At 39.1% G+C, this 24,735-nt stretch overlaps 2 protein-coding genes across 12 annotated transcripts in view; one reads left to right on the top strand and one right to left on the bottom strand.

Moving 5' to 3' along the window:
* Positions 1–735: 735 nt before the first annotated feature.
* The window catches only part of LOC103697189 (putative glucan 1,3-alpha-glucosidase), a 100,241-nt gene continuing 76,241 nt past the window's right edge, over positions 736–24,735 (top strand). For 5 of the 11 annotated variants that reach the window (XM_088711871.2, XM_089927639.1, XM_088711873.2 and 2 more), the window contains exons 1-4: positions 739–2,423; positions 5,047–5,320; positions 5,396–5,531; positions 11,829–11,964. In XM_088711871.2, coding sequence (XP_088567997.2) covers positions 834–2,423; positions 5,047–5,320; positions 5,396–5,531; positions 11,829–11,844 — 2,016 coding nt within the window. In that variant the 5' untranslated portion in view covers positions 739–833 and the 3' untranslated portion in view covers positions 11,845–11,964. Of the gene's footprint in view, positions 2,424–2,526; positions 4,144–5,046; positions 5,321–5,395; positions 5,633–11,810; positions 11,965–24,735 lie in introns of those variants that run through there. The other 6 variants (XM_088711866.2, XM_088711868.2, XM_088711867.2 and 3 more) reach the window with 3 other exon arrangements.
* On the bottom strand, positions 21,604–23,088 carry LOC149751195 (uncharacterized). The gene is made up of 2 exons (XM_089927608.1): positions 22,370–23,088; positions 21,604–21,945 (listed from the first exon to the last, which is right to left on the bottom strand). Exons 1-2 carry the CDS (start codon positions 22,934–22,936, stop codon positions 21,742–21,744), a joined length of 771 nt encoding a protein of 256 aa, XP_089783734.1. The 5' UTR covers positions 22,937–23,088; the 3' UTR covers positions 21,604–21,741.

Genomic DNA, 24,735 nt, shown 5'->3' with positions numbered 1-24,735 from the left:
CAAATGGTGACTCGGGCTGACTTGTGACCCGTCTCGCCCCAACGTGCTTAGTCTCGATCCCGGGCGATTTAAAGGATTCGTGGGGCCAGGTCGGATTCTAACATTGGATCTGTTTTATTTTTTGGGTTGAATTTGGGTTTACTAAATTCTGACCCGACTTAACCCATTTGATTTTTGGAGCAATTTTAGATTTTTTATCCTATGATCCGACCCGAACTCGGTACACCGTTAGGGCTGGCGAGAGTGCTTAAAGGTCTCTAACTCTCTATTCCTCTAATCTTTTCTTATGTCTGAGGACGAAAAGATTGAAAGAGCCTAGTCTTGTGTATTATCGAATAGCATGAATTTTACATTAAATCTTAAGTTGGTTACATTAAATAGGAACAGTGTTCTTCTAAGAAGAAAGTTCAAACTAATGAAAATAAAATAGGGTATAACTTTGTTATGTCGAAGAAGATGTGTTTATGATGAGTTCTTTACCATCATTAAACTTTGCCGTATGTTAATATCAAAATTATATTTCATCATTTTGGCCTATGCTTTTCTAATAGTATATTTATAAAAAATAATAATCGATGGATTCTAACGAAATCAAGAATTATCATTGCCGGGTAAAAATAATTAATATAGGTGTAATTCTTTTTTACTAAAAAAAATATTGTATATATAAATATATTTTTTTTCTCGTTGCTAACTATGTTATTATTATTAAATTAGTTTGTAATGATATCTCTCTCCCCTGGCACTCGTATGGTCCTGCATAGCCGCTGACTAAAAGAAGCACAGGTCCATCTCCCACTGTCACCACCAGTTTCGCCACCGCGACCGTCGCCATGCCTTCGCTAGCCGATCGGTCTCCGCCGATCCTCCTCCTCCTCCTCCTCCTCCTTCTCTTCTTCTCCGCCGCCTCCGCCTGGAAGAAGGACGAGTTCCGGAACTGCGAGCAGACCCCCTTCTGCAAGCGCGCCCGCGGCCGCAAGCCCCACTCCATCCCCTCCCTCTCCGCCGCCGACGTCTCCCTTTCCGATGGAGCCGTCTCCGCCCGCCTCCTCCCATCCCAGCCCCTCCGCCAGGCCACCGCTGGCGACGACCCCGAGTCCGACCGCGATCCCCCCCGGCCCCTCCTCCTCCGTCTATCCGTCTATCCGGGCGGCGTCCTCCGCCTACAGATCGACGAGGACCCCTCCGCCCCCCGCCGTCGATTCCAGGTCCCCGACGTTCTCCTCCCCGACCTCGACAACCGCCGGCTCTGGCTCCCCCGCCTCTCCTCTCCCGCAGCCGGTTCCTCCTCCTCCTTCTACCTGGCCGACGGCTTCGAGGCCGTCCTCATCCACGACCCCTTCGAGATCCAAGTCCGCTGGAAGGGATCGGGCGAGCCGGTCCTTTCCCTCAACTCCCATGGCCTCTTCGACTTCGAGCAGCTGAGGGCCAAGAAGAACGATGACGAGGACTGGGAGGAGCGGTTCCGCGGCCACACGGACACCCGGCCCCATGGACCCCAGTCCATCAGCTTCGACGTCTCCTTCCATAGCGCCGACTTCGTCTACGGCATCCCCGAGCACGCCTCGTCGTCCCTTTCTCTCCGCCCCATCAGCGGCCCTGGCGTCGAGCACTCCGAGCCTTATCGTCTCTTCAATCTTGATGTCTTCGAGTACGTTGCCGATTCCCCCTTTGGGCTCTACGGCGCCATCCCCTTCATGCTCTCCCACGGCGCCGGATCCTCCTCCGGCTTTTTCTGGCTCAATGCCGCCGAGATGCAAATCGACGTCCTCGCTCCCGGATGGGACGACCCGGCCGCGCCGGCAAAGGGGAGGATCGACACTTTGTGGATGAGCGAGGCCGGGGTCGTCGATGCCTTCTTTTTTGTCGGGCCCGAGCCTAAGGACGTTCTGCGGCAGTACACCGGCATCACCGGGACCCCCGCGATGCCGCAGGAGTTCGCTGTGGCTTACCATCAGTGCCGGTGGAACTACCGGGATGAGCAGGATGTTGCGGCCGTGGATGCTGGGTTCGATGAGCATGATATACCATATGATGTGCTGTGGCTTGACATCGAGCACACTGATGGGAAGCGGTACTTCACGTGGGATCGGGTGCTGTTCCCCAACCCCAAGGAGATGCAGGAGAAGCTGGCGGCGAAGGGGAGGCATATGGTGACAATTGTCGACCCTCACATCAAGCGGGATGATTCTTTCTACATACACAAGGAGGCCACCGAGAGGGGTTATTATGTGAAGGATGCCACAGGGAAGGATTTTGATGGCTGGTGCTGGGCGGGTTCCTCGTCGTATGGGGATGTTTTGAATCCAAAAGTGCGGGAATGGTGGGCTGAGAAGTTCTCCTTCCAGAATTATGTAGGTTCAACTCCCACGTTGTACATATGGAACGACATGAATGAGCCTTCAGTCTTCAATATCCCTGAGGTATGTTACTGTGCAGCTGTGTTGTGACTTGTTAACTCTATGGTCTAAAACAGAACATAACTATGGGCATATTTCTAGAAAGAATTTACTTCTTTGTCATCAGGTTGATGTTGTGCCATATTTGAAGGTTGGGCAATTTACAAGGAGATGATAGACTGTCCTAATGGTGGATTGAATTCAAAGGCTATTGGCTTTTTAAAACAATTCTGGAATTACCAATTAGATCAGTATAACAAGGAGCGAGCAACATGAACCAACATATCAAATGCATCAGTCTTCTAGTCGAAGTGGTTCTCCCCCTAGTTAATCACACAGATGCTCATGTCCAGTGTTTGGTGACACACCTAAAACCCGACCCTTAGATGTAGAAATTTATGGATATGTGATTGATACACAAACTTAACCATCTGAACAGTCTTTACATTGGATTTAAATAGTATAGTTGACTGCAAAAGTTATTCTAAAACCATGGAGCAAATTTAAAAGGAAACAAATCCAATCATATCTCACAAAACTTTTATACAGCTTCAATTGGAATACTACTATCAAACTGTTAAATTTCCATGCAAAAATGACAAACATAGGGAAAAACTTTGCATTTTGGATTTTCATCACCTATTTTACCTTATTCATGCTGTCTATTTTTTACAACTGCAACAGCAGCAAAATGTTTGTATTTAGTGCAAACTAGCTTTATTAAAATGCATTTGTCACCATAATCGAAAAAATGATAACTACAAATTGTGGGCCTCCTAATTTTTCCACAATTTGTTGCTCACATTCCTGCTCACCCAATCCTATAGCCTGTAGCAGATTTTTATACACATTCAAACTTCCGATCATACCCTGGCGGGGAACTTTTAACCAAAAGATGATCCATATAAGAAGGTTACCATGGTTGCATATTACCAGAGATAACCTACCATGTCATAAAAAATTGAACATATTAATACAGATTTTAGCAAAAGTGAGAATTGAAATGAGATTTACTCATCAAGTTTCAAATCCATGAAATGAAAAGCTAAATAAGTAGAAAGTCATCTCAAATGTATCTTCTTAGATACAAGTTTTGAAAGCTCGACTATAGTTTTGCTTTTTGCTAGTCTTTGGGATTTCAGTTTTGGCAGATTCGATGGTTTTAGAGGTTTAACTCCAAGTTTCGGACTTTCAATCAAAAAAATAAGAAAAATCAATAATGGAAAGAATAGGAAAAATTTTATAAAAGAAAAACTATTATAACATTTTAGATTATTTTGTATTACATAGGTTCATTACTTGTGTAGTTTCGACAATTCATGGCTCAAGTTGATGTTACAATAAGTGAAATTAAATATACTGGTGTTTTATGTTGTGAGTTATGTGTAACTCCTTGAGCTTCAATTTTTGCAAATTCATTATCATTTTTAGTTGAACTCACAAATATATTGAATTTGGCTTTTTTTTAGCATTTTTGTTGTTAAGCAATTGTTCAATCAAATGCATGTAGTCATAAACTATTATATTTATTTTATATAAAAAATATTAATAGGATGAAATGACTTGCAATGAGTTCTTCATGTTATTCTTTATAAGATACTATAATAAGTGTTCTTTTCTGCATGGCCGGCTTGTCAAGTGTTAAACCTATTAGCCATCTCCTCTTTTAACTCAAGAAAAAGAAATAAAAAATACAAAATCACAATCTTCTATCTAATATAGCTGATGTACTTAAATAAATAAATGAATAAAACTCAATGTATGTAAACACTAACATTAAACGTAGAAAGGTTATGTAGGCTAGTTTTGGTCGGTTTTACTGAAAATGAAACCCATTCTAGTTAGTTTCAGCAGAAACTGACCTCACCAAAATGAACTAAAACTCATAACTTGAGGTCAGCATAGGTTCATTCTCAGCTGAAAAGGATCAATTTGGACCAACACTTGAAACTTTGCTTAGATAATATGTTGTTGGAATTTTTGTACCACTGTTTATCTTTATGCTTTTGAGTACTTGCTGAAGAATAACTGGGGTTGAATCGAAGGATCTTGTGTTAAATCTAAATTGAACAAAAAAACAAAAAATCGGTATCACATATTTTTCAATTTGCTCCCTCACCCATATAGAACAGTGGGTTTTTACAAAATATGAAGTATAAGTGTGGTGCATATTTACTTCCATTAGAACATAGTTTGTAAAAATACGAGCAAACACATGGAGCGTCAAAAAACAGTTGTCTCTTTTGCTCTAGAGTCTTATAGAAAACCATATAATTAAATGTAGTTTTGATCCTTAGCCTGGATCTTCATGTCATATGAGTTTTTACTACGTGCTATATTTAGACTACAAATGTAACTCTTAACCTATTTCCTTTCACTGGTCAGTAAGTTTACTGTTATAGACCTGGTTATTTACTACATCAGACTACTTCAAACATGGAGTGTTGCCTTTTTGACTCAAAATGAGCTGTTTGGCATTTATTCATTCAATTGCTCTTTCTTTTGGCATTTAGCCATATCAATTTATCAATTATCAAACACTATGCTGCAGTGCCTTGTATGAACACTATGCGTATGTGAGTTTCCAGCTTTAAAGCAACATATTTTATTAATGCTGCTATCTAAAAATTATATTTGGTTTTATCAGATTACCATGCCGAGGGATGCCATACATTATGGAGATGTAGAGCATAGGGAGTTACATAATGCCTATGGATACTACTTCCATATGGCTACATCAAATGGACTTCTAAAGCGTGGTAATGGAAAGGATAGGCCATTTGTCTTGTCAAGGGCTTTCTTTGCTGGAAGTCAACGATATGGTACAGTTTGGACTGGAGATAATTCTGCAAATTGGGACCAACTCAGAGCTTCAGTTCCCATGATTTTAACACTTGGTCTTACTGGCTTGTCATTCTCTGGTGATTAACTTGTTCAATAGACTTAGCTCTTGCCTACTTTTCGATGGACTTATCTGATATTTGCATTTTTTATAGGTGCGGATGTTGGTGGATTTTTTGGCAACCCAGAACCTGAACTCTTAGTGCGTTGGTACCAATTGGGTGCTTACTATCCTTTCTTTAGAGCTCATGCCCATCAAGACACTAAAAGACGGGAACCTTGGTTATTTGGGTAATTTATTCATAGATGTCCCATGGAATCTGTATGTCCGAATTGATGTAGCTTGCTAGTATGCCATATTATTCACAGAGGCTTAGCAACTGTGAACTTAGGTTGTCATACCAACTTAAATCTTGCTTTAGCTTTTACACTTGCTCCCTGACATTTTTTCCTAGCTATTCAAGCAATCATCTTTTATCGCTAGAGTTTGACATGGCATACTATTATTTTGTTATTTCTTCATTCATTTCTTTTTGTTTGATGTACCATCAGCGGATTCACTTATGAAGTGTAAAACTACCACAAATAGGTGAAATTTACTTATTTTTGAATTTTGAAATTATTTATATGGATAAATGTTACTTTCTGGACCAAGGATCACTGAACTGGTACCGAAACTCATACCGGTCAGCGGCCGGTACAGTACGATACTGTTTGGTACCATACTGACACACGGAACGCAATGGCGTGCCGGTTTCGAGCCAGCACACTAATTTTTTTCAATATTTTTTAAGTTTGAATTAGTGGTAATAAATTTTTTTCAATGATTTGAAGTATAATTTGATGTTTCTTGATTTGTTTTGATATTTTTTGATGTTTCAATGGTCCTGATACATTCTAAATGATGCATCTTAATGTTTTAGAGTGATGCAAAATATAAAATGATTAATAAGATGTTGCATGCTAGAAGAAGCAACATAAAATATCCTAAAATCAATTAGTGAGATACAAAATATAAAATAATATAATTAATTACGTATATTTAAATTACAATATACATACTGATTTCTAAAATCTCGTCGAGTGGCGATGTCCCTTGTAGATATCTAGATTATTAGCATAATCAGGAGGCATATCAGTTCACACTTCTAACCAAGCGGCGTTATAGTCTTGTACGCTCATTGTATAAAGAACACGCTCTGGATTTTAACCAATCTTGGATCTCTCACTGTAGCTCTGGCTCTGAGAGGTGTCCTCTACATCTCAGGCCTTGTCACTACTTAAAAAGAGGGAGGAGAGAGGAACTAGTTTGAACCCGTGCGAACCGCTCGGTTTACACAAGTTCCATTCCAAATCATCCGGTTCGAGGCTGGTTCTGAATACCACAGCCGCACTGACCCAATCCTTGCCAGTTTCGCTCGGTACAACCCAAACTGGGCGGTTCAGGCTAATTCAGCAGGCCTTGTTTTGAATTTTCAACAGCACTGCTTTCTTGCATTGGCCCTCAAATAAGCTATTGTACCATCTTATGTTCACTTTACTCATCAAGTAGTATAAGTAGCTAACTTGATTCTGCACAAGATTTACTAGGTATATTGGCCCTAACCCTGTACCAACCAATATGGTTGAACAAGTACTTTTGGGCCTTAATAAGCCTAGTATATATATAATTTGCAGCCGAACCACCCAGATTGTGCCAGACCGGGGCAAATTGAGGCTGAACCTCTTGGTGTTGAGTAGGAAAGCTATAATCCGCCTACTTTGTTTTCAATATCATGTGAAGGCGACATAGGGAGATGCAGCGAAGAGCTCTCCAAGTGCTAGATTGTGCTGTTTTGCTTTGTATAAATGCACAAATATAGTTGTCAGTTGTCTAATATAATTTTTATGATAAGTTATATGAAAATATGTATTACACCATAAGACACATTTAAATAGCAATGCGAAACTTCAATACAGATAAGATAGAATGATTCTAGTGTTTAAATCACTACATTTACCATATTTTTGTAGAAAATGATCGCTGCATCAAGAAAAAAAAGAAAAATTGGAGGCTAATAATGGCTGTATTAAGGGTTGGTCAGCCCAAGGTTGATAAACAACAGTATCTACTGTACTGACCTGGAACCTGCATGGTCCAGTCACTTGATATTTGATACCAATTGCGCATCATAATAGATTTCATGCATCAGTTATGCATCAACTTTGGAATATCTAAACAAACCCTGCTAAAGGTTGTTACTTGTCAGAGCTATTTGGATCATTCCAAGGAATAGACTTATACTAGCAAGGTAAGTTGGGCATCTTAGAAGCTCCCATTGGTTCATACTAGCTAGATTATTGATCATTTCTTGGATCGGCGATGGTTTATGGAACACATCTATTTTGGGAATCCTATCCATCATATCAATCTTCATCTTTATGTGTTACTTTCAAGGAATGTTGAACCGGCCCGTAACGGCCGGTTCGGCCCGTAACAAATCGGTTCGGTTTCTGATCGGTCCAGTTCGGCGTTAAAAAGCGGTACTAGCCTGTACTGGCTGGTACCGGCTAGGCTATTTTTTTCTTTTGGGCTTTTGGATGCGTGAGTCAGGCCGAACCAGTGGTACCGGTTCGAAAACCGGTAGCAAACCGGTCTGGTGGCCCACCGGTATGCCTACCGGTACCAGTTCGGCGATCCTTGGTTACTTTAATCATCTTACCATTCAAATGAAGAGTAATGGTACCACCTTTTGTTCAAAGGAGCTTTTTGTTTAATAAAATGTTTTTAGACCTATTTGCCTCATATAAAGTTAAATGAGCCTCATATTTGGATTCTGGTCAATTTTTTCTTGCAGTCATTTTCAAGTAATGTCAGATTTTTCTTGCCTTGGAAAATGGCATAGGCAACCGCTTAGACTACATAGACTACATCTATATTTTTATGTTTAATAACAAGACAACAATCTACTTGACCAGTGTGTTAAGTGGACAATACTTATGAACAACCAAATGCTTGAAATTGGTGGATCTAGGTTTGGGGAAAAAAGCCTTTTGTCTTCAAGGGAGCCCAATGCAATTTGTAACATTTGTAATGATGAAGGGGACCTTGTTTACTTATAGTTTGTTTGATGACAATTATTGGTACTTCAATCTATTAAATCTGTCATTTTAGCCTTTCCATGTTGACTCTTGTTTCTTTAACAGCTAAATTTGTGCAGAAATTTAATAGAAAGACACCTTGATATTAACTTTTAAAATGATTTAATGGTGTTAAGCATTTCCAAGGGTATATATTTTTGTGTTCACCAAATAATTTGTAACGTTCTTCTATTTTTGAAATTAAAGCATAATCTTTGTTGGCCCTAAAATTAACAACCAATAGGTCACAAGGTCCGCCGTCTTGGTACCGGACCCGTACTGGTACTACCCTATTATAGTGTTGGTACACGGTATGGTATGGTAAGGTTTAGCATACCGAATGTCGGTACAGTAGGGCACCACGTACTGGTTCAGTACTAGTACGGTACCGATTGTTATGGCAAATCTTGGTAGGTCATATCATGCATGTAGTGAACTTACGGATCTAACAAAGAAATAAGAAAACTCCTTTTTTATGGTATTATGGAACACAGAAGTTTTGAGTCTGGCTTGATTGTACCTTTCAAAAGTTGGAATACACTCACAGACTCACATATAAATAGTAAAATACCACCACGATGTGGGAGGGAATGAAAAAAAACTTTAGTATCAAATTTTAATAAATAGGATTAAGATAAGTAAAAATTAAAAATAAAGATTGAACTATTAGTATATGAAAGATATTATCTAACAAAAGTGTGTATATACATACATACATATATAGATATACATACATACATACATACATATATATATATATATATATATATATATATATATATATATATATATATATATATATATATATATATATATATATATATATATATATATATATATATATATATATATATATATAACAACAAGCAAAGTACTATCTTTATATATGATGGAAAGTCTTGTAGGGCGGCACATACATGTTGGACTCCGAGGCCGCCATACTATGCCTACAAAGGCTAGGAGTCTAGTGCCTCCTAGACTCCAAACTTTCAGATGCCTCGCTTCTCTCTCTCTCTCTCTCTGTGTGTGTGTGTGTGTGTGTGTGAAAAATAGAGTTCAGCATGTGCTAAACTTTTTGCTCATGACTGGGAAATCTCATCCAAGAGATATTCTTTGCATATGCATCGCACATGATAGCCACTAGTTCTAGCAATTAAAAATATAATTTGAAAAATAAATGAAGGCTTTGAAGAAATAAGTTAATATCTTATTTCTAGGAAAAATCAATATTATTTTATCCGAGATATGATAAAAATAACAATTGTTAATAGGCATAATGTGATAATTGTGCAAGTTTGAAATGAATAGGACTGAGGTTGGTTTCTAATATAGTTGGTTAAATAAATTAATGTGTTGGACCATGTAAAGATTGTTTGCGTTTGGTTGTCCATACTTGAACAGGCTTTACGTTTCATCCAAGAAGAAAAATGTGTAGGAACAAGGAAGAGGAATGATGCTTTTTCCTCCTTTTATCCTTTTGCTTATCTCACTTTCTATAGAGGGTGGTTTCACTTTCCTAGTTGGGGATGGAAAGAAGGACAGACGTAGGAAATGATTGGAGTTAGTAGGAAAAGTTTGGGTTGGGCTTGATTGTTCCTAGCTTAAACTAACCCCATTGTTGTATACAATAGATGAAGCCACAGGTTTGACTAAGAGGAACGACATTTTTTCTCCTTTTTCTTCTGCTTTTGTCTGAATTATGAGAGGGTAAGGAGTTACAGCCATTCACATGTTCTCTTGTGTACAATCCGTTAAACTAGTAGAAACAAAATGCGATATAACCTTCTGATGGAATAAGGTTATAATTTATCCATTACAGTGGTGGATCCTTTGGCACTTCCCTGCTCTGTCATTTTCTAGGACCAATGCTCACTGCTATTTTACGTATATTAGTTCCATCTCTACACTTGCTTTGCATAATTATGATCTAGAAGTGTTGGGAAAGAAAAACATATCTTTGTATGGGTTGCTGGCATGCAACTTAGTGTTAGTTTAGTTGGGCAACAACTTTAGCAGATTCCACCTCAAGCAGCTGATAGCAAAGGTGAAAGGGGGTTGGACTGCCACAGACGAAGGCTTAACCAGCAGTGACTAGCTGACATTTAAGTTCTTTAGTTAAATGACAGTTTATATTACCAGTATCTTCATCGAACACTACTTATTGACAGACATGTCGGTGACTGTTGGAATTTTGGCAAGGAAGTTATATATTGTCTGACTTGAGGGGTGCCCAACATGCTTTTGCACATGTTTCCTCAATTGGTGTCATTGTGTTTCTCATAGTTATGAATATTAGTTGGAATCAAGGTTCGCCGTCTCGGTACTAGACCTCGTACCAGTGCTATGCTAGCACAGTGTCGGTACGGTATGGTACAAATTTTTTTTGGCGTACCGAGTATTAGTACGCCACATGTACCAGATACAGGTACCGAACCGATATGTTACGATACGCCCCGTACCGTCTGGTTCGAACTGGTATGGCATACTATGGTTAGAATGTTATGTACATTAAGATACTAAACACAAGTTTGCAATCTCTACAACAAAGAAGTTGCTTAGTTCAATGATTCTCATCTATGTCATCAACGCATCAGGTTTACTTAACTAGAAATGGCAGCCCAATGCTTATGGCTCCTACAATTTCGGGATCTAGGAAGGGTGTACATAGCCTTAACCCACCGTACAGAGTGGGTGCTTCTATGTTTTGAATCCGTGACCTCCAGGTGCTAATGAAGCGACCTTACTGTTGCGCCAAGGCTCACCCTCTAGACATAACTAGAAATCATCTTTATTTTTTATTTTTTACCAATTACTTCTGAAGGCTATGTTTTCTCCCTATTTTGAAATATTGCTATTTGGATCACTAAAATAGTAGATGGGGAATTGGAAGTCATTTATTCAAACTAAAGGCTAAAAGCCCCAATCCCTGCCTCTTCCTAATTTACACATATGCTTGCGGGAGTCAAAGTTTTTCATCCATGTTCAATAATACATATTTCAAAACAACCAGAGACCTACTTTAGGTCAAAGTTTCATCCATTGCCATCATAAATTATCTTGACTCAATATGTACTTAGTTCTTTCAATTCTCACTACATCAAAATCTCATGTAGAATACTGTGCAACTCAACTATGCATTCTGTGTGTTTCAATGTGAACCTTCTTTTGCAGTTGGTCTCATACAACTATGGAGTTATCATAATTAAACAAAAGTATCATATAGTGTGTTAGATGCATGTTGCAAACATGCCCAACAAATCCTTTGCTAAGTTATTCTTGTCCTCTAGTTACTATTAAATGTATTTCATAGCATATATTTTGCTGAAAATTCTTTGCTAAGTCTTTATTGCTGAAAATTTTAAAGACACCACTCTCTCTATGTATCTATGTTTCATGCTTCCAACTTTGTTGAAAATTGTAACATAAACTATTGCCTATATATAATAACAGGGCCTTTTGTTTCAATAGGATTCCCCTATGTTGACCCCAGCATGTCAATACTTGACATTGAGGTCTCTTGGTGCTCCGGCTGTTCTTTTATCGTTGGCCATGCAAGGGGTCTTTCGAGGATTCAAGGATACAAGAACTCCTTTATATGCAACTGGTATGAAAGCAAATGATATTCTTTCTCTATTTCCAGCAAATTTTTGTAGTGCTTTTTTTTGTTGCTGAAGAATGGCCCTCTTACATCAACACATATTCCTATTGATTGGTTAAGTCATACTGTACTTTCATATTTCAGTTGCGCATATATGAACCAAAATTATAATGTCTACCTAGGTTATACATTATCCAATAACATGGAAGCAGGCCACGGATGTGAATGCTTAGCACTGAAATAGTAGATATCATGCATCTCTTTAGGTATTGAATATTCAAACAATGCTTAAGAATTTCATGCAATTCTGCTGATATTCTCTAGAATCAAAAGCATGACTTGCAAGTTGTCCATTGTTTAATTATCCAAGTATTCAATTTTTATCTATAACATAGATGTGTATACGATTACCTAGAAGGGCATCTTCACCACCATGACAACCAAATTGTGAATAAATTATTAGTTAATTATGCAACTTTTATTGAATGCAGAATGTAGACGAACAACAATTATATCATAAGTATATCCAGCATTATGTCTGCAGTTAATTATCTTTCCATATGCTAGTCTATTTTTGGCTTTCATTTCTATCTTTTTTTTTTGTTATTGAAGTAGCCTTTTGTTTCTATCAATAGTCGCTATGCCATCAAACTGTCCCTTGTTGTCCAGTCAGCTCACTTCAATCCTGTATATTTTTTTTAGGCCTATGACCCTTCAATTGTATCATATATCTCCTTAGAAACACATATTGTCTCATTGCATATAAAGAAATCATTTAATTTGACAATCCATTTCTTTGTTCTTTTGAGGGAGTTTTGGCCTAGATTGGCTTTACCTCAAGAGTATGCTAAATTATTTCTTCTTCCTCCAGACCAAAGTTTGCCCTACCGGCTCGTACTGCCCCATACTGATTGTACCGGTAAGGTAGTTTTGATTCAATTTATGAGTTGTTTATATGGGTCAAAATGAGCGGAACCATCTCGTACCACTTGATACGAACCTGCGACACTGGTTTCGGGTGGTACCATGGTTAGGAGAAAGGTTTGCTAAACCAGTATTAGGACTTGTACCAGTGACCGGTTTAATACGGTATGGGTCTGTATGTGCTGTGTCGGAGCATACAGAAATAGGAAGAGGGAGGGGGAGAGGGACAGGGAGAGGGAGAAGGAGAGGGAGGAAGAGAGCGGAAGGGAGAGAGGGGGGAGAGAATGGAGAGGGAGGGAGAAAGGCAAGGAGAGAGAGAGAGGCTAAGGCCTTTGCACTTACTTGAGAGAGAGAGAGAGATGAGGTCAAGGCATTCGATGACAAGGAGTGAGGGCTTGAAGTAGCTTTAATCCATGGCCGAGACTTCATGATGGGGACAGGGACTAAGATAGAGGGGGAGCTGACCTTGAGCATCGCAAGGTGGAGAGAGCGAAGAGAGAGCGCGAGAGAGACCTCAAACGATCTCGAAGCTCTCGTTCATCCTGAGGGAGGTGAGGGATCCTTTTATAACCCAAATTAAAGAAATCAGCAAATTGTCTGGGCTGGCATCGGTTCGGGTTGGTTCAACATTCCTTGAAAAAAATGTTGGGAGCTTGTATTGGTATAGGGTGTGTGCCATCCCATAAAAATCAATAATGTATCGGTACAATTTTCGGTACTAGTTTTGTAGGCTTGCTTTAGACTCCTTCCATGGCATTGATGAGCTGAAATAATATAAGAAATAAGATATCCCAATTTATGTTTTTGCTTTGATGGCAGGCTTCTCTCTTGACCATAATTTTCTCATCAGGAATTTGACACCAATTCATGGATTGTTGATTACAACATTCTTAACTTTGATGATCATGCACTCATTTCATAATAGATCCTCTTTAGGTTTGATTCCTACCTCAACTAAATTCTGATCCTTGTTCACTACCTAAGGGCCTGTGGCAATTCTGATTTTTTTTATTTTTTTATAAAGGAAGAATGGTAGATTAATTCTCCTTTTACTTGAGTTGCCCTCATGAGTTTGCCCTGTTTGGAGAGAGCTACAGACAAGAAAGTGAGAATGTAAGAAAGTGTGTATGATAACATTTTTTTAGTGATAATTTTTCCCATAATTTTGTTGCATGCCAATTTGTATGAGGTCATGGGGCTTACCTTTATAGCTTCCTCATATTCTTTAGTTAAACTAACTACCTTCACACCCCCCCACACCAACTCCCTTCCTGCCCCACACTCCCTCCCTCCCTCTCCTCTCCCCACCAACCCAGCTATTTATTTCTCTCCATGTAATATTTTAAAGGAGACACACGAAGAATGCCAAGTACATTTGGGTGTATCAATCAATCCTTTTACGTTGAACTATCTCATGGTGAAACATTAACCTGAAAATTTTTACAAGTTGATGAGGACACAGTTATCATACAATCATTCACTTTAGATCCATACATGTATTGCACGTGCCAAGTATTAGTAAAAATATCCACGTTGCCCACCTAATAAGGATGGATATGTTCTGTTGCTTAATGTTTTGCACCACCATTAGTGTCACGATCCAAATTTGGACATAATTTATCGCGCCCCAGATCCGACCCGTGACACGGTCGTGCTACTGTAGGGTGTTGCCCACAATAACACGAAGCCCGTGATAACAATAATTCTTATATGTAATATGATAAAATTTCATCAATTTCATTTTCAATAGGAAGCAGGTACACAGCATCTAAATCAAGTATTTGAGTCTGCAAGATTACAAACCAAACTCATTAATATGGCTACATCTATGAAATCTTGTATCTATGCTTCAAACCCCATTTTCTTTTGCTCTTCTTCGCTCCTAGCAATCTTATTTAACTGAAAAAACATAAGGAGACAAATGAGCTATGTGGCTCAGTAAGCAACCATGCACCATCTTACCAAATCAAGCATCAGTGTTCCATGTCAATGCATCATTTCAAGAAAATAACAGTTATAGCAAAGTAAAGCATTTTATAGACAATATACTCAAAACAAGTCATAAAGCAATACATGCTCCAGCCATGCAAGTTCATAAAAATGATAATGCAATTCATATAAAATGCTGCCATCTATCCATGCTTTATAAATCGTGCTCTCAAACGAATGTGCTGCTATGGTCACTATAATCCCATGACAGGGCTGTATTCGTAGTTGACGAGTTTTCATAATTCATATTCATTGCCAACTTTAACCCATTGGCAGAGGGCCGTATTCGTCGGATGCTAGCTCCAGGGTGTCGACTAACCTCTATTTCTAGAGGCGGGCATAGCTATCTGAGAGTTCATAAATCATTATTCTTTTTCATAAATCATACCTTCATAAATAGGTTAGAAAATGGCAAATGACATCGTAAAGTTTTAAAATGCATAATCATACCACAAATATTATTTTCATGCAATTTATCATAACCATAATTCATACCCAATTCATGAAGGACGCAATTTAATCAAATTCATGAATCACATGCAATCATATGCTTGATACTACTTTGGAGAAAATACATCATAACAAATATATATTTCTTTATTTTATACTTATATTTAAACAATGATTTGAAATCAATAAGATTTGTGCCAGGGTTACTTACCTTGATCCGTTCCCAAATCTCTAGGCTCGGATGATAAATCCACTATACCTATCAATATCATAGGAAACGGATTATTTGCCACTCGCTTTTTTTATATTATTACTATTATTATTTTATTTTATTTTTATTATATTTATTTATTATTATATTTATTTATTTATTATTCATTCATTCAATATATATATATTTATTTATTTTTTGTTCTTTTTCTTTTGTTTTCCTTTTCTTCTTTTCTTCTTTTCTTCTTTTTTTTCTTTTCTTTTCTTCTTTTTCTTCTCTTTCTTTTCTTTTTTTTTTTCTTTTCTTTTTTTTTCTCCTTTTCTTCCCAAATCTTTTTTTCCTTCTCCTTTTCTCTTTTCTTCTCCTCCATTCCCGATCCGCCTATTTTCTCCTCTCTTCTCCTTTCTCTTCTTTTCTTCTTCCCTTCTTTTCTTCTTCTTCTTTTCCTTTTTCTTCTCTTTTTTTCCTTCTACTTCTTCTCTTCTTCCTCTCTTCTTCCCAAAGCTGCTTCTTCTATCTTTCTTTCTTTCTTTTTTCTTCTCCTCATTTTCTCTTTTCTTCTCCTCCTACTAACCCAAGGAAGGGGGAAGATCCCCCTGTCAGAATCGCGCAGGAGGGGCCGACCGAGGCTGGTGAAGCCTTGACTGGCCAGCAACGCCCCGTGGCGACCGCGACTCGGCCTACAGCGACCGACCTCCCTTCCTCTTCCTCAGCAGTAGGGAAGGAATGATGCTCTCCTCGGTCGGAGCACACAGAAGAAGCCGGCCGAGGCTGGCGGCGCCCACAGCCGGCCAGTGGCGCCCGCAGCACCCGCCGGGCACCTGCGGCCGAGGATCCCAGTAAGCCTTTCTTTCCTCTTCTTCTTCATCCGTCTCCCTTCTCTTCACCGAAGGGAAGAGGTGAGGGCCGCCCTTCTGTCCCACCGGAGAGAGTAAAGGGGACGACACTCCGACCCGACTGCAGTCCCGGCCGATGGCTGGTGGTGGCTGCGGCCGAGAGCCGTGGAGTCCGTTCTCTGTTTCATCTCAGAAACAGAGAAGAGGGAAAGAGATTGCTAGCCTCCACCCTAGGTCAGTTGCGGCCGAAGCCCAACAGTGCTTGTGGCCGAGGGCCGGCGACCTTGATGACCATATGTACGCCTCTCTCTCTCTCTCTTTGTTTCTTCTTCTTCCCCTCTATTTCTTTTCTTTTCTTTTTGTCTACTATCCCGAGTAGATCAGGAGGAGAGAAGGCAGGGAAGAGATCGGGACTCTTACCTAGTTCCGGGAAGAAGCTGCGACCACCCACTCCGGCGGCATAGTAAGGGCTCTGAAAACCCTAGCCGAGGATGGAGGGAGAAAAAAAGAGCGGAAGAGTTGGAAATGACTGGGATGGTGAGCGATCGGGGTTCTTTCTTTTTTTTTAATAGGGAATATTCGAAATGGCCTAGCTCGTTCATCGCCATGATGCTTGCGGTGGTTGAGCGGGATCGGAAGCCATTCAAGAGGCAGCGGAGCTGTTTTGGCGTCTCCGCCTCCGTAACGCGATCGCGATCCTCTATTCTATATTTTTTTGGGCCTAGCCGACTTCAGCCCTTTTTGGGGCCTGTTCTCATGTTCTCCCCTCCTTAATAAAATTTCGAGGCCTAGCCGACTTCAGCCCTTTTTGGGGCCTGTTCTCACGTTCTCTCCTCCTCAATAAAATTTCGTCCTCGAAATTTGAAAAACCTTGACCTTCTAAATTGAGGGATGCTCATCTCATTATGTAACATAATCCAAGATCTCGTTCTCCTCAATTAAAATCAGTGTGATAGGCAATTTGGATCAATTATCAAAAATTTGATATAAACTAGCAAGATTAGCACTAGATAAGTGTCTAACTAAAATCTAAGATTAATGCAGGTTCACTCCAGATTGGATTGGGATTAATTCACAACAAGATTGACTAAATTGTATTTGGGGTAGAACATGAAATAAAATGGATTCGATACACTTGTTATGGTAGGATGCTGATTCACAAAATATAATGACCAACCTTAATCAGAGTCAAGTCATTAGATGGTCAGGAATGGAATTCACAAAATGAACATGTAATGATGATCATTAGACAACAATGGTCTATCTCAAAATAATTGGTATCAAATCACAAGAGCAAGTCTAAGAAGACAAAGTATTGATGGCTGATGCTATGGTTCAATATGTCACGAGGCTTAATTTATAACTCATAAACTATGGACAATAACGCATGGTTTATTTGGATACTTAAAAATTTAGATCATATCTAATCAATGATCAACCCACCGTAGTCATGAAATGCTCAAGACTTTACTTAGCATACCAACATTAGAAGAATCTATTAGAGAGATAACATAGTCATATCATGATTATCCTGAGAATCAACAGTATTCACCTTCCCTTATTAACAAAATCCTTATTTATTGAAAAATCAAGTCTTCCATAATATATTTCAAAATACAGTCAATGTTTTTGACTAGTTTAAAAATGACTCGAACCACCATACTTTCGTTGCACAACTCTGATCATTATTTTCCAAAATTTCTTAATGACCCCATATCATCATCCCCCCTTTTTTTTAATAATATCCAATCAGAATTTTTTTTATCCTTACTTCCCACACTAGATCCAATTCAAGCTAAGCCAACTCTAGATTCCCTTGACAATTTCATTCTACAATTTGATTTTGATCTCTTTTTTAAGAATATTATTTGTATGCTCTGTAAAAATTCTAGATTAACTTACTCATTAGCATATTCAACCACCTCAAATCTTTACTTCTAGATTAAACACATTGAGGACTCTCATGAAATTCCGCTAGGATTTCACCTATGGTGATACAAAATCCATGATCAATATGTAGCCTTTTTTATATAATATATATATATATATTCAACTCACAAAAATCTAATAATCTGGTTTAAAGATTTAGCTCCATGATTTTACCTTAAGATCAAATCCACCAATAAGGATTTTTTTTTTATTTGCAATATTGCAAACATACATGATCTCGTAAATCTAAAGAGGTCAAATTATCTTAACATGGAGGATCTTCTCAAAACATCATAAATTTATTAAGTATTTCATATTTTTAGTTATAGTCATCCTTTTTTCTTCAGCTCTTTTTTTCTCCAAAAAACTAAATTGTTCCAATTCCCCCAATTTTGAATCACATCCAAAATTTGCAACATGATTTTTTTTGTCAAAGCATCAACTAATATTCATTTAATTGATTTATCGCAGGATCATAAACTATTGCTCTTTATCCATAGTAGAACATTTGAGCCTAAAATATTCTTCAAGATTGATAATTATTCTCAGAATTTACTAAATGACTTCCAATCAAAATACCAATTTGCCTTGTAATTTGAAAAGATCTAATTTTCCATATTCCAAGTAAACAAAGGAAAAACTCTTAGATCTCATTCTGAAATATATTTTCTTTCTATATAATGTTTCATGCATGATTGTCCAAGCCTTAAACAACTTATGAATGAATCCTATCTTGCCATCAATATTATTAACTTCAAACACAGTACCGGGTATCAAGTTGAACTTCCAAAATCACTTATATACTAATAAACAAATAATTACAATGTACTTTAATATTCAATGGCTAGTACTCCACTTAATATTAGTCAAAATCTAATTTAATCATAATCTAAAATACAAATTACTTCATCGAGAAATCTCCAAAAAAATAATTTATTCACATTTTGGCACAGTTTGCTAGCATTCTGATTCTGCATTTCAAAATTCAAATAAAATAACACCAATTTATTCATAACATAAGTAAATAAAGACATTTGTCTTCTTTCCTAATTTCTATCCATTTCTCCAACTTTTCGACGAATCTTAACGATCCTATAGCTTAAGACCTAATACCTCTATTTTTCATAATCTCTTACAGTTCTATTGGTTTTAAACCTGTGCTCTGACTCCAATTTTGTTACAATCCCCAATGATCTTAAACCTAAGCTCTGATACCATTAAATGTCACAACCCAGATCCGGACCCGATTTGCCACGCTCCAGATTCGGCCTGTGGCACGACCGTGCTACTACAGGCTATTGCCCACAGTAACACGAAACCACAAAATCAAGTCATGACAAAGATAGTATTTATTTATAAAATGTTTTCCAAAGACATCGGCACAGAGCTTCTAAAATCATCCGGAATATCCAAAGTACATCACCCCAAACCCTAGACTTCGGGCTCTCTGCTCCTAGCATCTTACTGATCTGAAAAAGAAACCGTATGGAGTGAATGAGTTTTATGACTCATTAAGTAATTATGTACTATCTTATTTGATTAAGCATAATATTTCTCATGCCAATGTATCATTTAAAGAAGACAACAGTTATAGCAAAGTAAAACATTTCATAGACAATATACTCAAAACAAGTCATAAAACAATGCATGCTCTAGCCATGCAACTTCATAAAAATGATAATGCAATTCATATAAAATGCTGCCATCTATCCATGCTTTATAAATTATGCTCTTAGACGGATGTGCTGCTATGGTCACTATAATCCCATGACAGGGTTGTATTCGTAGACGACGAGTTTTCATAATTCATATTCATTATCAACTTTAACCTATTGGTAGAGGGCCGTATTCGTTGGATGCTATCTCTAGGGTGTCAACTGGCCTCTATTTCTAGAGCCAGTTATAATTATCTGAGTTCATAAATCATTATTCTTTTTTATAAATCATACCTTCATAAATAGGTTGGAAAATGACAAATGGCATCTTAAAGTTTTAAAATGCATAAGCATACCACAAATATCATTTCCATACAATTTATCATAACCATAATTCATACTCAATTCATGAAGGATGCAATTTAATCAAATTCATAAATCACATGCAATCATATGCTTGATCCTACTTTTGAGAAAATACATCATAACCAATATATATTTTTTTATTTCATACTTACAATTAAATAATGATTGAAATCAATAAGATTTGTGCCCTGGTTACTTACCTCGATTCGTTCACAAATCTCTAGGCTCGAATGATAAATCCACTGTACCTATCAATATCATAGAAAATAGATTATTTGCAACTCTCTTTTTTATGTTATCATTATTTTATTTCATTTTTATTATATTTATTTATTATTATATTTATTTATTTATTTATTATTCATTCATTCATATATATATTTATTTATGTATTTATTTATTTATTTTCTTTTCTTTTCTTTTCTTTTTCTTTTCTTCTTTTTTTCTTTTGTTTTCTTCTTTTTCTTCTTTTTCTTTTCTTTTCTTCTTTTTCTTTTCTTCTCTCCTTCCTTCTCTTCTTCCCGAATCTCTTTTTTTTTCCTCTTCTTTTTTCTTCTCCTCCATTCCTGATCCCCCCTATTTGCTCCTCTCTTCTTCTTCTCCATTCTCTTTTCTTCTTTTTGCCTTCTTCTTTTCTTCTTCTTCTTTTCCTTTTTCTTCTTCTCTTCTTCCCGAAGCTTCTTCTTCTTTCTTTTTTCTCTTTTTGTTCTTCTCATTTCCTCTTTTCTTCTCCTCCCGCTAACCCAAGGAAGGGGGAAGATCCCCCTGTCAGAATCACGCGGGAGGGAGGCCGGTGGAGCCTGCGACCGGCCAGCGGCACCCCACGGCGGCCGCGGCCTGGCTTTCCTATTTCCTCGGCTGCAGGGAAGGAACGATGCTCTCCTCGGTTGGAGTGCATGGAAGAAGCTGGCCGAGGCCGGCGGCGCCCATGGTCGGCCTGCAGCGCCCGTCGAGCACTCACGGTTGAGGATCCCGGTAAGCCCTTTTTTCCTCTTCTTCTTCATCTATCTCCCTCTGTGCCACCGAAGAGAGAAAAGGGGACGAGACTCCGGCCCAATTGCAGCCCCAACTGGGGGCCAGCGGCGGCTGCGACCAAGAGCCGTGGAGTCCTTCCTCTGTTTCATCTCAGGAACAGAGAAGAGGAAAAGAGAAATTGTTGGCCTTTGGCCCTACGACAGTTGCGCCCGAGGGTCGGGAACACCTGCGGCTGAAGCTTGGCGATGCTTGTGGCCAAGGGCTGGCAACGGCGACGATCACAAGTATGCCTCTCTCTTTCTCTCTCTCCGTTTCTTCTTCTTCCCCTCTATTTCTTGTTTTCTTTTCTTTTTGTCTGCTATCCCGAGCAGATTGTCATCATCGATGAAGGTCCCGTAAATCGGATCTATATACTTGAGCTCCGCTTCCTCCTGAATGCACTTTAGCCTCAACCACAAATTGTAGGCACATAAACAAGGTCGTTAAGGCGCTTTTGCGTCAAACGGTTTCTTTGTTTGTTGTGGATAAGGGCGAAGGTGGACCAATTGCGCTCACAGCCACTAGAGGAGACTGTTTGAGAGAGGATCCGGATAGCTATCCGCTTTAGATTTTTCGCGGACCCGCCAAAATGCACCCACAATTCAGCCGCAAAAATATTTATGAAAATTACATATATGATAGTTCCATATTAGTAACTAAGTAACACCAGGTGAATGTTTTTCTGATGTGTCATGTACCTGGATTCATATTGTGTTTGCTGACGACAGCCGCTCGTTGGCCAAAACTGTAGCTGCCCTCTCTAAATAATTTGCTCTGTGAAAAATAAGCATGTTCTACCATGTTAATAATTGAAGATGCCGGTATACTTACACATGCTGGTAATTACTAAATCATAATTACCTCTTCAAGACATAGGGCCGCTTTTTCTGGATCATGCTCCATCTTGTAAATCACATTACGCAAAGCATCCAGAAGTATTTCATCCATGCCAATTCCATCTATGCTGTACTGAAATCGGGGGTTTAGGTAGTATGCTGCACATATACGAGACCATCTTAGCATAATTATATAAGTACATTCATCACTATAATTGTGGAAATATAATTATATCTTAGCTTACCTGCTAGATGCAATTCCTTACCCATTTGCGCTTTCCACCGTCGCTTAATGATGTTGATGTACGACCGGCCATATGCTGGATCTGCCTCCATAATCTGATCCTTTGCCTTGACCATCATGTGATACAAAAATCCCATCTGGGGGTATATCTCGCTATCTACCGCTCGCAGCACTTCATATAATGGTTTGGTAGCCTTGACTATTGTAGTAGCCCGCTGCCAAAATGACTGTCTCGTCACCAAGTCTTCTATCTTGCTTCCTTCAGTGCCGGCATAAGAATATCTACTATCATACCACTCGGGACTGGCAAACATCTGACGTAGGGCTCCTCTCTTCTCGAGTATGCTATCAAGTGCGATGAAGTTGGTAGCAAACTGTGTGACTCCTGGTCTAAGAATCTCTCCCCCTGCATACTTTTTCATCAGTGAAAGGACCCAGTTATAGTTATAAATATACCTGGTAATGCGTTGGGCTGTCTCCACCGTTTGTTGCACCCTACGGATCTTTTTAATGTCCTTCAGCATGAGATCAATACAATGTGCAGCACATGGGGTCTAGAAAATATGGGGTCGCCACTCCATCAAAACCTGCCCGGCATCCTTATATTGCAGCCCATTATGCGTGACGACCTGCACGACATTCTCCTCTCCTACCAGATCAATCACATCCTCCATAAGTTTCAGCATGTACCCGGTGTTATTCACATAAGTCGAAGCATCAACCGACTTGTGGAAGGTCTTCGCATCACATTATATCAGGAAGTTGATGCTCCGTCTGGTCGGACCGGTCCAACCATCACACATGATGGTTAGTCCATATATAGGCTACTTGCTCTTGTAGAAGTCAATCCAATTCTCCAACTCCCCGTTATTGTTGTCAAGAAGCTCACCGTATATGTCCTTCGGGCCTGGAGGAACTATACCGGGATCGGCAGCTTGTATGGCGGCAATAACAGACCTGTAGTATGTATTGTCTCCCACATTCGCTGGGATGTGGCTGAAGTGAAACCAGGATCCAATAGCTCGCCACATAGTTTTCTTCTTATCCTTCATCCACATTGTGTCTACCCTCTTCTGCCTTGAATCTCTGCTGAGGAGAGCATGCGGATTTACATCATGAATTATCGTTCCTTCTGGAATTCCTCTAGATAACTTCTGTCGGTTACGAAAACTACCCAGCATAGATGCAATCTGGCCACGTTCTTTACCGATGCCCTCCCTGACTGAAGTTGTCCTCAAGAACTCTGGATCTTGTCTAGTGCTTCCATAACCGCCGCCCGACTCGTATGCAGAGGGCCCAAATCAAGCCTTATGCCTGGCCACCTCCTCCTGCTGCCACTAATCATCCAGGCTTGCCTGCACGGCCACCTAAATATCTGCCTCCTCCTCATCTAGATCCTCAACCTTCTCTAGCTTCCTAGAGTGATAGGAAGGTGGCTCTGCCGCTCGGTGATCAACCTCCGTCCTCTTCTTGGAAGCCCTCTCCTTCGCTTCTTTGACCTCAGCGAGATTCTGCCTCATCAGCACACGAATCTCGCCGGGACAATTCGGGCACGTAGCAACCTTACCGGAATTTTCGGCTAAGTGTTGCTTCAACCTGGTTATCCCTCCTTCCTTGAAAATCTTGTCGCAAAAGTTGCATTGAAACTGGTGTCGTTGTCCCTCTCTTCTAAGTCTTCACCCATAAGACCAGCCAATATCATGCTTTGTAGGGTTCGTTTTTCTTGATGGCTTCATTTCTACCATAAATGTACAACATATCAAAAAATTAAGTTAATGAAGTAAATTTTTGCATGATCTTATTTTTTAAGTAATTTCTAAACTATTTTTTTTTAAGTTACTTATTAACAAAATTAATGAAATAACATAGGACAAAAAAGCCGCACCTTAAATAGTCTCTGCTGGATTTTTTGGGTAGGACTTCCTCCTGAATTTGTGGGCTATCTCTCAAATCTTCTCTTCTCTGATTACTCCTCAGAGGCTCACTGAATTTGAGTTACTCTGAAGTTTGAATTGAATGCTCTCGTTCGGTTTTTATAACGGAACGAGTGAGGCCGAGGCGCAGAACCATAATCTCTCTCGGCCATCAAGATCCATTTTGAAAACTCGGCCACTTCTGCTGCTTTTGAAAAGAAAGAAGTGGCCTCTCATCCACTTCTTTTTTTTTAGAAAAAAACAAAAAAAAAGAAAGTGGCCGAGAGGCCACCTCTTTTCTTATTTTGACAAGAAAGAAGTGGCCGAGAGAAGGCCACTTCTTTGTTTCCTGAAAAGAAAGAAGTGGCCGAGACCATCAAAAAAGGCTTTTTTTTTTTTAAAGAAGTGGC

This window comes from Phoenix dactylifera, chromosome 15, assembly GCF_051530095.1.
Source record: "Phoenix dactylifera cultivar Ajwa chromosome 15, Ajwa_hap1_PhDact_Kaust_v1.1, whole genome shotgun sequence".
Taxonomy (NCBI): domain Eukaryota; kingdom Viridiplantae; phylum Streptophyta; class Magnoliopsida; order Arecales; family Arecaceae; genus Phoenix; species Phoenix dactylifera.
The sequence above is the reverse complement of the archived record's forward strand: the minus strand, read 5'-3'. Positions and strand labels throughout refer to the sequence as shown.

Bases quoted from the DNA above. Each gene is read 5' to 3' on its own strand.
- LOC149751195 (XM_089927608.1), bottom strand. From the start codon at position 22,936: ATGCTGAAGGACATTAAAAAGATCCGTAGGGTGCAACAAACGGTGGAG. The intron at 21,946-22,369 runs GTACTTATATAA...TTCATAAATATT, and splicing joins CCACAATTATAGTGATGAAT to TTTGCGGCTGAATTGTGGGT.